The sequence below is a fragment of the Onychostoma macrolepis genome, chromosome 16 (genome assembly GCF_012432095.1).
Source record: "Onychostoma macrolepis isolate SWU-2019 chromosome 16, ASM1243209v1, whole genome shotgun sequence".
Lineage (NCBI taxonomy): Eukaryota > Metazoa > Chordata > Actinopteri > Cypriniformes > Cyprinidae > Onychostoma > Onychostoma macrolepis.
The window spans coordinates 33136555-33152486 of NC_081170.1; the positions used below are offsets into that span (position 1 = coordinate 33136555).

At 37.0% G+C, this 15932-nt stretch overlaps 2 protein-coding genes across 3 annotated transcripts; one reads left to right on the forward strand and one right to left on the reverse strand.

Annotated features, from left to right (window-relative positions):
• Positions 1–852: 852 nt before the first annotated feature.
• mecr (mitochondrial trans-2-enoyl-CoA reductase) lies at positions 853–6414 on the forward strand. 2 transcript variants are annotated; one of them, XM_058747990.1, is made up of 10 exons: positions 853–1178; positions 1256–1353; positions 1950–2081; positions 2174–2317; positions 2392–2494; positions 3299–3401; positions 3537–3610; positions 4763–4820; positions 4926–4998; positions 5106–6414. In XM_058747990.1, the coding sequence occupies exons 1-10, from the start codon at positions 994–996 to the stop codon at positions 5267–5269; spliced, it is 1134 nt and encodes a 377-aa protein (XP_058603973.1). In that variant the 5' UTR covers positions 853–993; the 3' UTR covers positions 5270–6414. The 2 variants fall into 2 exon arrangements, with proteins under 2 accessions (XP_058603973.1, XP_058603972.1); XM_058747989.1 differs by having other exon boundaries at positions 856–1178; positions 4760–4820.
• A 156-nt stretch (positions 6415–6570) lies between these two features.
• On the reverse strand, positions 6571–15124 carry smpdl3b (sphingomyelin phosphodiesterase acid like 3B). Its single transcript, XM_058747988.1, has 8 exons — positions 14979–15124; positions 11927–12140; positions 10760–10857; positions 10536–10679; positions 10206–10375; positions 9592–9772; positions 8977–9110; positions 6571–6946 (listed from the first exon to the last, which is right to left on the reverse strand). Exons 1-8 carry the CDS (start codon positions 15058–15060, stop codon positions 6584–6586), a joined length of 1386 nt encoding a protein of 461 aa, XP_058603971.1. The 5' UTR covers positions 15061–15124; the 3' UTR covers positions 6571–6583.
• Between the last annotated feature and the right edge of the window lie 808 nt (positions 15125–15932).

The following is a 15932-nucleotide window of genomic DNA, read 5'->3' on the forward strand; positions in this document are numbered from 1 at the left end:
GAGATTTGTGGATCAAACAGGAATGTATATCCTATCTAGAATGTTGTGGTTGCCTCTTACATAAACTGGAAACATTGCCGATATCTAATCCATTCCTTTATGCAATAATATTTAAGTTTGTGTTTTTGTTGTATTTAATAAAGAAGGAATCATACAAAGTTTTGCACCATTTAGACGTGTTCATGCTGTTTTTGACTATCCTGTTGAACTTGGGAATCACTTTTTGAACATTTGAATGTAATGTGAAGTTTTCAGTGGTTTTGTCATCTAATAAATTTAGTGGGATATAAGAAAAAAGACCAGCTGTGATGACTTTTATCAGTATTTTATTTATGGGTAAATTTCCAGCCCTAAAACTGCCATGAAAATTCATAATCTTTTAAAGTTATAGAAGTAAACATAATTAGTTTTTTGTTAGTACCCACAATCTCTATAATAAGCTACATTTATTCTGATTTTCCTAACTTGTATCAGCCTTTCTCAGTAGTTTTTAACTAGAAAAATAAATAAATAAATAAAAAATAAAAATAATAATAATAATAATATATATATATATATATATATATATATATATATATATATAAAAGCGCGTATATTGCCAACTTGATGGTAAATTTACGAATTCAAGTCTAGCGTAGCATCACCTTATGAATATTAATTACGCAATGTGACGTTCCGCCCGGAAGACTTACCTGATTGGTTAAACGACAGGCGTTGGCGAGTGGGCGCTGGTCAGTCTGGCCAATGAACGAATTTTAGGTTACTAAAAAAGGTCATAAGGGGCGTGGGTTATGATTGGACAGTCCCTGATGTGCGCGATGTCGTAACCGTAGCTAATTAATATTCATTACCAGCGGCTTCGCCTCTACAACAGGCTTTACGGTAGCAACATGGCCACTTACTTGATAGTAAACATGGACTTATGCTCTCTTGTGCTTATTTAAACGTTGTAAGACTATGGTATTTTGATATCGGACATATCACAACTTTAAAATGAAACTATCTCGAGTCTCATCTCTTTTAATACGGGGGCGTCGCGTTTACCGGGCAGCGGGTTCTGTCTGCGGTGAACCGATCAGAGACGAAGCTGTCCTTAAAAACAACTACTCGGTGTCTGCAGTCAAAGACAGCACTGCACTTTTGAACAGAAACCACGGCGAGCCCTCACAAGTCGTCCAGTAAGCATATCAGAAGCATAGATAATAACATGTTGACAGTTTTATAAAGTTAACCGTGTTTTCTGCATGGTTGGCAGGTTGGAGTCATTGGTTCTGCCACAAATGGGACCTGAAAGTGTCCTGGTGAAAATGCTGGCGGCTCCCATCAACCCCTCTGATTTAAATATGATTCAAGGCAAGAGCAAAGCGTTGAATAAATAATGCATTACCTAAGCAATGACACTTAGTGGTCAAATGCAAGCCATTGACAGTAAGCACAGGATATTGTGTCAAATTTCTCCCCATAATCAAATGGAAAAAAAATTTGAAATTATATTTTGTTTAAAGAAAGTAAAGGCTGATATGATATTTATGCATTGTGATATTATTTCAACAACATTTCCCCCCAAATTCTCACTGGCTGGTCTGGGCTGGATGATTCGTGTGTTGTTTTTATAATTCCCATCATTCTCAAAGCGATTTTATTTGTTTATTTACTTTTTATTTATGTATTGCTGTATTTAAGAAAATATCTAGATTAATGTTGTTGTTTTTTTTAGTTAATTTCAGCATTTAATTTATAAATGATAATATAATATATAAATAAATATATACATATAAATAATATTTTAAATAAACTACAATAATGAGAACAAAATGTTTTTGCATTGCATGATGAGAATTGAGTGGAAAGTATTATATTTCGTTCCGTTAAACCAGGAAACTTTGACTTGAATGCAAATATCTTTCATATCTTATGATTTTGTATATTCACCCACGGTCATTACACAGGCACATATGCAATCCTGCCTGAGCTTCCAGCGGTGGGGGGCAATGAGGGTGTGGGTCAGGTCGTGGAGGTGGGTGACAAGGTGAAGACACTCAAGGTGGGCGATTGGGTGATTCCAAGAGATGCTGGCATAGGTGAGCATTCAGTTGATGTGCATAAGCCTGGTGTGGTCAATGTGATCATCAGTAGTTCTTAAGCTATAACACCCCTGCATTGATCTGCACAGGAACGTGGAGAACAGCGGCTGTTTTGAAGGCTGATGATCTGGTGACTCTGCCTAAAGACATTCCTGTACTGTCTGCTGCCACTTTGGGAGTCAATCCCTGTACAGCTTTTAGGATGCTCACAGACTTTGAGGAGCTGAAACCAGGTTGGCAGCGCTTTTACTCTATCCAAACCACTCATCGTACAAAACAGAGGTCTTTACTTAACTCTATATTTTAGGAGACACGGTCATCCAGAATGCAGCTAACAGCGGAGTCGGACAGGCTGTTATCCAGATTGCTGCTGCTAAGGGCATTCAAACCATCAATGTCGTCAGAGACAGGTAAAAATGACTTTCAGGGAATGGTTAACCCAAAATGAAAATTTGCTCACCCTCAAGTCATCCAAGATGTAGATGTGTTTGTTTTTTTTATTTTGGAAAAGCCTGTGGATCCTCTGCAGTGAATGGGTGCCGTCAGAATGAGAGTCCAAACGGCTGACAAAAACATCAACTGGTGTCTTGTGAAGAGAAAAGATGCATCACTTTTGACCAAAATACCAGTCCATAATCCATAATAAAGCTCCTTCAGTGAAATTCCTTTAAACTCATCATGAAATCAAAATTTGATTTATTTTCTTAATGCACTTGCATGGATTTATGGTGGATAATTTATCAGTGCAGGTTTTTTTGTCATTATGATGTTTCAACAAATTGGCTTTGCCTCTGAAATGACTTTCCTTTTTGTTGTTGTCACCTAGTTTGTACAAACGTTTGGTAAATGTTAGTCAATAGCCAAATAGCTATTTTGGTATAGTTTTAAACTACTGTTCATGTTGCCTTTCTAAAATCTGGGATGTCTATAATGATTTTAAAGTAATTCATTCTTATTTGACATAATAGCACATAAGGATAGATTTGGAAAAGAAGCGTTGTCACTGGAATACATGGAGATGCTCTGAGAGTGAACTTGACCTTCATCCTCCATGTCCCAGTTAAACAGTCTTCTCAAATTTGGCTCTGCGCATTTTAATGAAGGACTTCAAATAAGTGTCCCAAAACAGCTCTTTAAGATGAAAAGTGCAGAAACTTTGTATCGTGACACAGTTGATTTAGTTATTGTGTGAAGCAGCTGGTTTGTGATTTTAGGCCTGACCTGCGGCAGCTCTCTGACAGACTGACAGCACTGGGAGCCACACACGTCATCACAGAGGAGACACTAAGACGACCAGAAATGAAGGAGCTTTTCAAGGTCAGTCTCTCTGTGCTTCCGAAACAGGCATTTTTGCTTTGTCTATAAGTGAATTCTGTGTTATAAAAGCAACATATAATAACATTCTGTAGCCTGAGAATGATTCTGTATTTTGATGGTGCTCGGTTTTAACAGTCGTGTCCTCGGCCTAAACTAGCTCTGAATGGAGTTGGAGGAAAGAGCGCCACAGAGCTGTTACGTCATTTACAGTAAGTGGCTACATTACCGAAACATATAGTGTAAACAATGTCCACCTAATTCTTTAGTGACATTCATTCTAGAAGAGTATTTCTCATATATTATTTCCATAAAACATTCTAAAGCATTGGTTCTGAGGGGCCTGCTAGGGGGACTTCCAAGGGGCAACAGAATATTGTATTATATTATATTATATTAAAAATATAACTTCAAATAATAAAACTCTTTTTCCCCCTCAGTAACTAACATTTTTAAATGAAGAACATGCGGTTCTTTAATCTTCTATTAAAGTCTCAAAATGTATTTCATTTAATATAATAACAGTTCCAGTCACTGTAAAAATGAAAACAAGCAGCTTTGTCATGATTACAGCAGGAATACTAGAGGAAATATCTTCTTCAATATAATAGGAGACCATTGAATATTGTTAGGCGTAAAAATGGTATGAAAATGTTATATCATGATTATAACGTCTAAAATGTGCTGGAACTTTTCAAAAAGTACCGATATACACATTTAAATCATATCAACAAGTTTTACATTTAAACCAACACTATGAACTTTGTGAAATAAAATTAACGTTTTGACAGAAGTTTCAGAAAATGATAAACCTTTTTTTTTTTTATAAATAAATCTAAATGAAAAATTATCACAATTATAAATGATTTCAGGTACTTTATCCAATCTAAAGACCTTATTTGAACTGTTTAGACTCTGCATTTCACATTCCCTCATTTTTCATCAATCAGTTCAAATTGACAAAACTGTGTAAAAAGTCAGTCCAGAAGGCAGACGGACTGAAAGAAAATGCTAAATTACTCTCTTGGTCCTCTGTCTTGCGCAATGCTTTCACAAAAATCAAAACCAAAGTTGCATGATTGTCTGTGAGAGGCTGTTGCTAACTTTGTTTAATGCTGGGCAGTATTTAGTGTGAATTTTTCAAGTTTTAATGCTAATTCAAATGTGAAACGGTAACATTTGACCTTTGTTTATCGTGAAAACTGGTAACCGTTTCATCCCTAGCTGCATCAACCGCTGTTCTGAAGCATGAACCAAACCAGCCAGCAGAACAACATTACAAACTTTGATTTGATCAATACCTTGATAAGCGCTGTGAATGAGGTCTGTAAATGAGCGAATAAGGTGTCTGTGTTCCTCAGAAGTGGAGGCAGCATGGTGACCTACGGTGGGATGGCCAGACAACCAGTCACTGTTCCAGTGGTGAGTTTAACTGTCTTATCTGCACTGTATAATTATACTGGAAGATTTCTATATTCATGTTCCTATAATGTGGTTGCACTTATACAAAAATGATGCTGTCTTTAGAGTGCGCTGATCTTCAAAGATGTGAAAATAAGAGGTTTTTGGGTGACCCAATGGAAGAGAGACAACAAACATGGTGAGTGTCTCCAGTCTTGTGTATTCATCGAGGCTTTCATAAGTGGTGCTGTTGTTTGAGGATCAGTAGAGTTTAATCTAAGACACTCATTGACACTTTTGTGATAGATGAAGATGCCTTGCGTAACATGCTGGATGAACTCTGCGTCCTGATTCGTGCCGGGAAGCTGTCGGCTCCAGCTTGCGCTGAAGTGTGCCTTCAAGACTTCAGAAAGGCCCTGGAGAACGCCATGAAGCCGTATGTGTCCACCAAACAAGTTTTTGTCATGTGACCTCATTTGTGTGTCTTTCACATGCGATTAAGATCTGCGTAATCGAGTCCAGTTAGCTTTATCAGCTGTTTTGGTTTTGATTTTGAATGCGTTGACATTTATTGTATACTTGGTATTTATGAGCATCATAAGGATTGTCAGTCCATCAGACGTCAGTCTACATTTATAGTGACTACATACAGATAACTGGATAATGTACAGAGATTATGAGTTTGACTAGTTGCCAAGAAAGACGGAGCATTTATTTCATCTCAAGTATCTTGGCAGATTATTGTTGCTTTCTCACATGGAGTCAAACACAAAAATCCTCATATGAGGCATATGTTAAAGACAGACATTCGTGTCATTTATAAAACCCTGTAACAGACTGAATAATTAGAAATGATGACGTTAAAAAGATAAAGGTGGATAATGTTTTTATTCTGTATGAAAACATGCACATGAACTCTGATGGAAACACATTTGTCAATTAAATTCCTGGATGCCTCAACTGATGTGGTGCAGATAATTGATTATGTAGGAAAAGGAGTCACAGCCCAGTTGCAGCAATTATTTTATTGATGCTTTGCACCAGTTTCCCAGGAAGTGATTTTGTTCTCTTGAACACATGAATTTTATTTGCAGATGTTTTATGCAGAATAAACATTTTTCCACACAAGTTTAATTTGCAACTTTAGATGTAAATCAAACGCTACTGTATTGTGCTGTTTTGTGACTACTGTACTGTATTGTTGGTCATAGTGAGTGTTCGTACTGCTGGACTCCACAACTGTGGCATTAGTGTGGGGAGAAAAAATGACATCATGTTGATGAATGCATTTATATATAAATTGCAGGAGTGCATAATTCATCGTTATGCATAATTTATCATTATCAAACCACTTTTGACAGTCTTTCATGCAAAATTTAAAATTAAAAAAAAAAAAAATCTTGTATGGAACAGAGACAAATCAGTGTAAGCTTGTTTCTGATGTGGGATTAAAAAAACATGCAACTTTTTATCTTAAAATTAAGACCATTGCACTCAGATATACAGTATGTCTCAGTAAAGAAGAAAAGACAACTGCAATTTTTATTTACCTTCATCTCACTCCAAATTTCTGTGGAACACAAAAGATGATTTTTTTTTTTTAAATTTATGTTTGGGACCCCCCAAAAACATTTTCATTTTGGGCTGAAGACACAAAAAAAAAATCTTGATAGATCAAGTTTATGAATATTAGATTAAAAGTTCAAATACTCTAAATACTGGTGAGAACATGTCATTCACACTCATGCACTGGTCTGAAGGGATCACGTGACAATGTTCTGTGATCAGTTCAAACACAGCAGGCTCAGCATCAGTGACAGCAGCAGTGTAAACAGCACTGGAGCGGTGGATGATCCTCCCTCCTTCACCACACACTTCTCATAGGCCTCGAAGTCCACTTCCCTCATCGCGCACACGTGATCGATGCGGCAGTCAGAGTGGCACTCCGTCAGGTCATAATTCACAGAGTTGAACTCATAGTACTTCTGCAGATAACACTTGTCGCTGGATATCCGCTCCATCACGCGGTGCATGGAGGCGGGAGAGGCGTCCGGCACACGAAACGCCTCCGTCAGCCGGTACTCCTTCTCCCAGCGCTCATGTACCACATTTGAGTATGTCAGGTTCATATAGTAGGTGAGTATATCCTTTAGGAACACAAAGCAGCAAGAAAAGAAATGTGAAAAAATTTATTTTGTACCTCAATTTGCAACATTAAAGCTTATAATAATTTAAGATTCTGATGTGTGGGGTCCGATTTCGCGGGAAATTGACAGAATTCGTCAGTTTGATGTCATTCTTTTCTGCGTGGTTACGTCACGTCGGTAAACAGAAAGAAGATCCAGCTGTTAAAAGCTATGTGTGGAGCATTTGTTGCTTGTTCTTACAACATTTGCTTAGAATTTAAACTTGTCATCTATGGCTGCTCTAATATGTTTAAAGTTGTAAACAGTGTTGGGGGTAACGCATTACAAGTAACGCGAGTTACGTAATCAGATTACTTTTTTCAAGTAACTAGTAAAAACGCATTACTTTTTAATTTACAAGAAAATATCTGAGTTACTTTTTCAAAAAAGGAACGCCAGTTACTTTGTTTTCCCATTTATTGACTGACAGCTCTCCTGTCCTCATGTTGAGAGAAATCAGAAGTGCAGAGGCGTTGTGTGTGAACATGATCTTACTGTGGTTCTAGACTAAATGTGAATGTGCATTAATTCATCTCACTCGCAAAAAAAAAAAAAAGATTCAGTATTCATCAAAATGAATTAAAACAGTGAGAAGCAAACTCAGAATATGACGTAAACCTGCAGTAATTAAATGTTAAATAACACAAATGTATCTAATCTCATTTTATTAACCAGTCTTTGCTGCTGACCTTCGATGATCCAGTTCAACCATACTAATAAGCAAAAATGACTTTAGATAAACTAACAATTGTGCTTCATTGTTTTTTTATTGCTGAAGAGTGTTGAACCTTCTTCTCCTGCGTTCTACTGTACAGACGTGAATTTACTCTTCCTTCAGCCTGAGGTTTATTCATTACACTTTTTGGTGTGAAAGGGCTTTTACATTTGCTATAAATAGGACGTCTTCTATTAAAAAACAAACAATCAAGCCCTGCTCATATTTAAAAAGTAACACGAAAATAATGTAACGTATTACTTTCCAGAAAAAGTAACTAAGTAACGTAATTAGTTACTTTTTTAGGGAGTAATGCAATATTGTAATACATTACTTTTAAAAGCAACTTTCCCTAACACTGGTTGTAAATGGCAACAACTGTTAACATCTGGGGAACCTGTTTTCAAGAAACCTAAAGCTGTGAAGGGTCTGCAATCAAAAAAAAAAAAAGTGACGAAAGCCTGTGCTAAATGAACAACGCAGAGATCTGGCTTTTTTCTGCTGAACAGGTAAGACATTTCAGTGGTTCAATGGGTAGCTAGCTATCATTAGAGCACTTATTCGTACTAAGTTTCTTTTTTTCTTTCAATCTTGTTTGTTTTATTATTATTATTACTATTTAATTTGATTTTATTGAGGTAAATTTCACTTATTTTCTGGTAGCTACGAGAGAGAGAGTACTGTGTGATCAGGCTGCATTTCCCAAAAGCATCTTCAGCTTAAGTAGCCTACATCATAGACAAATTTAAACTAATAAAGCTACGATCAACTTCAGCTTACGATGCTTTTGGGAAATGCAGCCCTGATCTGATTGAGCAATTGTTTACAGATATTTCAATCATGACAACTCTCGGAAGATTTTAGCATGGCGATGGATATGACAATGTTAATGTATTTAGTCTTGGCAGAATAGATCTGCTACGCTGCTGCTGCTGTTGGTTATTGCTGTAGTTGTAGATTATTATTGCTGCTGCTGCTACAAGCAAGTACGGGAACTTGCTACTGCTAATGCATACGGCGATACAGTGCTGTGAGTATTTAAGACATACTGCTGCTGCACAAATAGCATATAAAATAACCTGTAGCAGATCTATACAGGTGGAGCTGGGGAAGGTGGAGGGTTTCAGAGGAACTCTGAAAGCGCGCTGCAAATGCTGAAGTGAAAGCTAACCAGCCATTTAAATGTAAAGTAGCAAGCTCATGTGCCAAGTCGTTTAACGCTGTGAATATATATATATAAAAAATAAGACAAAATAAAATTACTAAAACTTCTTACCTTGATCAAAAGTGTTTTGGTGTCATATTCGAAGATGCGAATTCCAGGATTATTTCCGCCATCTATGACACCAGGTAATGTTGTTGTCCAGGGCGTCACTCCTGGAGTCAGGAACATTGCACTTATGGGAGATCCTGTAAAGCGATATTAATAGCTTCCAATTTACAAACAATTTGTGAAAGGCATCTTTACTCTCAGAAAAAAAAAAAGCCATCACTGGAGCGGCACCCTTTCAAAAGTGCACCATTTAGTCACTAAAATGCACCATTGAAGTGCACCCTTTAGGAATAAATATGGTACAAATATGTACCTTTTGAAAAGTTTTCACTGGGGTGGTACTTTTTCGAAAGGTGCACTTTTGTACTAATATGTACACTGCAGGTATATGCACCCTTTAGCTTTTTTTAAAGAAATTTTGAGTTGTCATTTTTAATTATATTTCAGTTTTAGTTTTTAATACATCGTTTCTAAATATAAAGTGAAAATGTTGCCTTGACAAGTAGCTGAAATGAAATATGAAAGATGAAAGAACAGTCTTTTTTCCATTTTCTAATTTAAAGGGTAATTAAAATTCCAAAATATACTAAATTGAATTAGTAGCAGAATTGAAAGTACCTTCTGAGCTGTAGTACATGCGGAAGCTGTCGGTGTGATGATGACCGAAGAACTGGCCCTGTATAACAGCGCTGTGCTTTTGAATGAGATCTATATAGCGCTTATTAAACTCTTTCCTGAACCAGGCTTTATCTCGCTTCTTCTCAAAAAACCCTGGAGGGACATGGCCAATAATGTAAACCTGGGTAAGACAGAACAAAGGCTCTTTATGTGCAATAATGACATAATACATGGATAAACTGACAAAACCGAAGGTTTCGCTTCCTCGCTGCAAGATACGGTAACACTTTATTTCGATAGTCCACTTTAGACATTCTACTAACAGTAAGTAACTTTGCAACTACATGTCAACTAGCAGTCATTAGAGTATTAGTAGACTGTCTGCTTAATATCTGCTAACATTTTATTTTGATGGGTCCACAACATACTGACTATCAGAAACTTTGCAAGTATATGTCAACTTATTCTACTAACCCTAAACCTACCCTACTGAGAGTTAGTAGACATGTAGTTGCAAATTAATGAGAATTAGCTGACACGTAGTTACAAAGTTACTTCTAGTTAGTAGAATGTCTAAAGTGGACTATTGAAATAAAGTGTAAGATACAACTAACCTTCTCATTATTTTTAGCTGCGTCCTGAAGCACTTTATCGGCCCAACTGAACTGGTCTGCAGGGTCTTTGATGTTTTCTGTGAGTTTGTTCTGATCGTAATAGAGGTTCGTATTTAGGACCACGACTCTGAGGCCAGTTTGATTCAGCAGCTTCTCTGTGTAATATCCGCCTGTGAAAGACATTAATAAAAGTTATATGACATTAGTTAAAGCTATATATGCCAATTATTTTATAATATTGTATGATCTGTAATATATTTCTTCAACCAAACTCTTCCTTATTGTCTTTGTGTCAGTGTATTGTTAATGATGAGCTGCTGTAGTTTATACCTATTTTAAAGGTTTCTTTTGACGCAGCGTGTAGCCAGTCATGCCACAAGTTTGCGGTTTGCTCATAAATGATGTTTTTTTCTGGGGGCATTTGGCTCTTTGGATGGTAGTCATGATTTCCCATTGCAGAATACACCTTGGTCTCTAAAGAAATACAAATGTGAAATGAATTTCATAGACAAACAAAACAAACCAGCAGTCTGCAGGCCATATGAAACACATACTAGGAAAAGTGGTTTTTATAATGTGGGTGAGATTGCTGATTATACGCAGGACAGGTTCGACTCCCAGCTGCTCATTGGGCACATGAGGCGTATCATCTCTGTGAAAAAGAGTTAGAAATATATTTAATTATATAATCAGTTATGTAAGAAATATATGACTTTAGTCGGACAGCTCACCTACCTACAGTACAGGCCAAATGCTTGACACAGCAACTCATTCTTTATGATTACTCCCAGAATAATAATAATATGGAAACTTATACTATATTGGACACTTGTTGGCTCATTTTTTCTCACTATTCATTTAATATGAATGCACATTTTATGTTTGCTTACAAAACTAGGCCTTTAGATGTTTTTAAGATTATGAGTCATAAATTATTTTTTGACTGGCAATGTAGTTGAAAATCTATTGTGCTCCTTTAAAACAAGTAAAAATTGAATACTGTATAGTGCTGCAGTGATAACACATTTAACGATTCACATGTTAGCTCGTCTGGTTCCATCGCCCTGAAGTCAATGGGTTTTTTGAATGGGTTTTTGGTTGAACACCTAAAATAAGATCTGAATACAAGCTCAAGATATTTTCATGTTTTATTCTACAACATAAAATGAATCAGTAATACCCCTTGTGTTTTTTTTTTTTCTACTCTTCTTGAGAGTCGTGGTTGCTAACAAGTGTCTAAATGGGACAACAGAGGTTGTCGGGACATTAAACATCAACTACTCTAAATTTTATAAATGTTTATAATCAACTACTCAAAATTATTTTAAAACTTTTTTTTTTTTTTTTTAAAGACTGACAGGTTTGTTGAAGCTTACTGGTGGTGACGTTGAGGTCATGTGACCGTGGTGTAGTTCATTTAAAACGTCTATCTTTTATTTCTGCTGATTGTATTTAGACTTTAAAGTTCCAAAAAGTTGTGTTAAATAGTGAAGATTCTCATGATGAGCAAACGTGTAAGAACCATAACCTTTTGTTGGTCACAGAGCACAGTAATCTAAAAGCCAATGGAAAAATCCTATTAGGTTTTTGTCAGGTGACCCAGGGTGATGCCAACTTATGGGTTGGGTAACAAACATCCATCAACACTGCAGCACTCTACTGAATACACTTTAAACTTCAAACTACAGTCTTATGAGTTAAGAGGGCGCTTCGGCACAAACCCGGTCCAGATGATGAAGTCCGGGTCAGGCAGGATCCCTTTCATGGCACTCAGTGTTGAGTTTATCAGAGTCCATGGGGAGTCACAGGAATAATCTCCAAATCTGCCTGCGTTCGGGGTCGGACGGCCTCCACTAGAAGCACATTTTGATGCAGAGTTACCCCCTACATCATAAGAAGGATCCCAGTGGAGGTCTGAGATGTGCCAGAAATAACCTGTAGTGGAGAACAGCTGTGATCAGCCTGGTGATATATTGAGCATGATATACAGTGGTGTGAAAAAGTGTTAGCCCCCTTCCTGATTTTTTAATTTTTTGCATATTTGTCACACTTAAAAGATTCACATCATCAAACTAATTTTAATATTACACAAAGATAAGGCAAGTAAATACAAAATGCAGTTTTTAAATGATGATTTCATTTATTAAGGGAAAAAAGCTGTCCAAACCTACCTGGCCCTACGTGAAAAATTAATTGCCCCCTCCTATTAAATCACGAAAGAATTGTGATTAACCACATTATTTTAGAAAGCTGAGTTAAATTTCACTTGCCAAACCCAGGCCTGATTACTGCCAGACCTGTTGAATCAAGAAATCACTTAAATAGAACCTGACTGACAAAGTGAAGCATGTTTAAAGAGCAACACATCATTCCGCGATCTTAAGAAATTCATAAACAGATGAGAAACAAAATAGTTTACATGTATCAGTCTGGAAAGGGTTATAAAGCCATTTCTAAGGCTTTGGGACTCCAGCAAACCATGGTCAGAGCCATTATCCACAAATGGAGAAAACTTGGAACAGTGAGCCTTCCCAGGAGTGGCCGGCCTACCAAAATTACTCCAAGAGCACAAAGACGACTCATCCAGGAGGTCATAAAAGAACCCAGAACAACATCTAAAGAACTGCAGGCCTCACTTGCCTCAGTTAAGGTCAGTGTTCATGATCAACCTGATCTCACAGAATTCCGTGTAATGTTCACGGACTTAATTAACCTCCGAATCTGTGGTGGCATCATGGAATCGCCGAAAATTCCGTGCTGGGCTCACAGAAGGCATCAGCCGTGGTCCATGCACGGATTCACTGGTTCAACACCAGCGCTGCATCGGACCACGTAAAAAGAGTGACTCCGATGCAGTTATACTTTCACTGGAGTACCTGACCCCACCCCTACCCTAAACCTACCCAGTTCTGAACAATAATGATGACGATAAATTCCCCAGTATCGCGTCGGCATATTGATGCTAAGGGTTTCCGTGCGTGGAGCACGGCTGATGCCTGTCACTGACTTACATTGGTATCACTTCTGTGAGCCCATCACGGAATTTTCGGCGATTCCGTGATGCCACCACAGATTCGGAGGTTAATTAAGTCTGTGAACATTACACGGAATTCTGTGAGATCATGTTGTTCATGATTCAACAATAAGAAAGAGACTGGGCAAAAACTGCATCCATGGGAGAGTTCCAAGGCAAAAGCCATTGCTGACCAAAAAGAACACACAGGCTTGTCTCAAATTTGCCAAAAAATATCTTGATTATCCCCTTTTGGGCAAATATTCTGTGGACTGATGTGACAAAAGTTGAAGGCTGCTTTGCAGCTTCAGAATCTGGATGATTTGCCATAATTGATGGAACCATGAATTCTGCACTCTATCAGAATATCCTGAAGGAGAATGTCCGGCCATCAGTTTGTGACCTCAAGCTCAAGCGCACTTGGGTTCTGCAGCAGGACAATGATTCCAAACACAGCAGCAAGTCCACCTCTGAATGTCTCAAGAAAAACTAAATTAAGGTTTTGGAGTGGCCAAATCAAAGTCTGGACTTAAATCCAATTGAGATGCTGTGGCATGACCTTAAACAGTCCATTCATGCTCGAAAACCCTCCAATGTGGCTGAATTAAAACAATTCTGCAAAGAAGAGTGGGCCAAAATTCCTCCACAGCGATGTGAAAGACTCATTGCCGGTTATCGCAAACGCTTGATTGCAGTTGTTGCTGCAAAGGGTGGCACAACCAGTTATTAGGTTTAGGGGGCAAGTACTTTTTCACACAGGGCCATGTGGGTTTGGATTTTGTTTTCCCTTCATAATAAAAAACTTCATTTAAAAACTGCATGTTGTGTTTACTTGTTATCTTTGATTAATATTTCAATTTGTTTGATGATCTGAAACATTAAGGTGTGACAAACATGCAAAAAAATAAAAAATCAGGAAGGGGGCCAACACTTTTTCACACCACTGTATATCTCAAGACTATTGAGCTATTACAGATCTCAGTTTAAACACACAGTCCATTGAAGACTGAAGATTTCACCATAAATTTTCAACACGATTCACAAGAAATTGAAGCCTAAATTATGAAAAATGGGACAACTTGTTTTCTTAATTTAGGCTTTAATTTCTTGTTAATCCTCTATCTATCCATCCATCCATCGGGAAATTCATCAAAATCTGGAATAGTTTAATATCTGCAATATGGGTTCAACTGGAAACAGTGTTCACAGGTAAATTGACTATGTGTGTGTGTGTGTGTGTGTGTATTACTCCACTAATAAACTAAGAAACATTTTAAGCTTCACAGTTAAATGGAGATCAAAAGATTCAATGCTTCAGCTTGTGCAGACCAGTTCCTCTGCTTTAAGCGTCTGCAAAATGCATAAATGTAAATTGGAAAACAATTTTGTACACCACTACTAATACCTTATTTCATTGAAAAAATTTATTGTAATAAACAAAAACAACAGCTCGATATTTGTTGACCATGTGTCCACAGCATATGCTGGGAGTCATTCTGCCGTTTTGTTCTGACTAACAGTTACATTACTAGCTTTTCCAAATTTTTTCACTTTTGTCTTCACGCTGCCTTCATATCAGCTTTACGACTTCTATTTGAAATAACATATTCTCAAGCTCTAATGAACTCCTTAAGGTGATACACCGCTGAAAGGCTCTACTCTTTAATAAACTTTATATTGCTTTTGAAAAGATGTGCAGTATACAGTCATTTTCAAAGTTAAATCTCAGCCGAAACAACTCAAAGCATTTAAGGACATACCTTTGCTCACGTTACTTCTACCAGAGACGATAAAAATGTTGAGAAGAATAATTTTCCAAACACATGCCATTGTCAGATTCATCTAATGCGTGTGAGAGATCCACAGACTCTGATCCGACTGCTGTTATCCTACATCAAGACATTCATTCCACAGCCGCCAATAAACTGACAGATAAGATAAGTCAGCTGAAGCAAATAAACAGGCAGCATGGGAACCAGCACTGTTTTAACGACATGGGCGCTTGTTCAAACATAGTTCTCCAGCTGTTACTATGTGTAAGGAGAAATAAATGTGTTGCACATTTCTAACGGTCATTTACTGTGCAGTCAACATTCTATTTTAGTGTGCTGCTATTTTGAAGGCATGCCTGTAATGTTCATACAGTAGTGGCTTGATTTTAAAATGAAATCTAAAGTCTTGTGTGTGAAGCAGTTTCCATACCGAATGCTTTACTATTATAAACCTTGAAGTAAGTCCACAAAGCAACCAAAAATCTGTTAAATCCTTTTTTTTTTAGGAGATTAGCAGTATATACATGTTGTCATGAATATTGTACAGTTAATAAGTACAGCTGTACAGTTATGATATACAAGTACAGTTACTCAAGTACTTTACACCCGTGATAAATATGCAGTAATGTTTATCACAGGTGTATAACTGTACTTTATACTTTCAGATTTCCAAGGCTCCACATTTCATCTTACTTAATTGGAGATCAAACAGCTTTACAAACCTAATAAATAAATGATTATTAAGTATAATTAAAGGTGGCACCTTCTGGCACATTCATATTTGATCTGATTCATATTTTCATTCTCCATATACCACAGTAGAGGTTGGGATCAGTAAGTTTTGTTTTTAAATAAGATTAAATTGATCAAAAGTGACAGTAAAAACATTTATAATGCTACAAAAGACTTCCATTTTAAATAAATGCTGTTCTTTTGAACTTT

Excerpts from the sequence above, each read along its gene's own strand:
- mecr (XM_058747989.1), top strand. The coding sequence starts at position 994 with ATGAAACTATCTCGAGTCTCATCTCTTTTAATACGGGGGCGTCGCGTT. Across the intron at positions 1,354-1,949 it reads TGATTTAAATATGATTCAAG|GCACATATGCAATCCTGCCT; the intron begins GCAAGAGCAAAG and ends GTCATTACACAG. Across the intron at positions 2,318-2,391 it reads CTTTGAGGAGCTGAAACCAG|GAGACACGGTCATCCAGAAT; the intron begins GTTGGCAGCGCT and ends TCTATATTTTAG.
- smpdl3b (XM_058747988.1), bottom strand. The coding sequence starts at position 15,060 with ATGAATCTGACAATGGCATGTGTTTGGAAAATTATTCTTCTCAACATT. Across the intron at positions 10,376-10,535 it reads AAAAGAAACCTTTAAAATAG|GCGGATATTACACAGAGAAG; the intron begins GTATAAACTACA and ends TGTCTTTCACAG. Across the intron at positions 6,947-8,976 it reads CCAAAACACTTTTGATCAAG|GATATACTCACCTACTATAT; the intron begins GTAAGAAGTTTT and ends GTGTTCCTAAAG.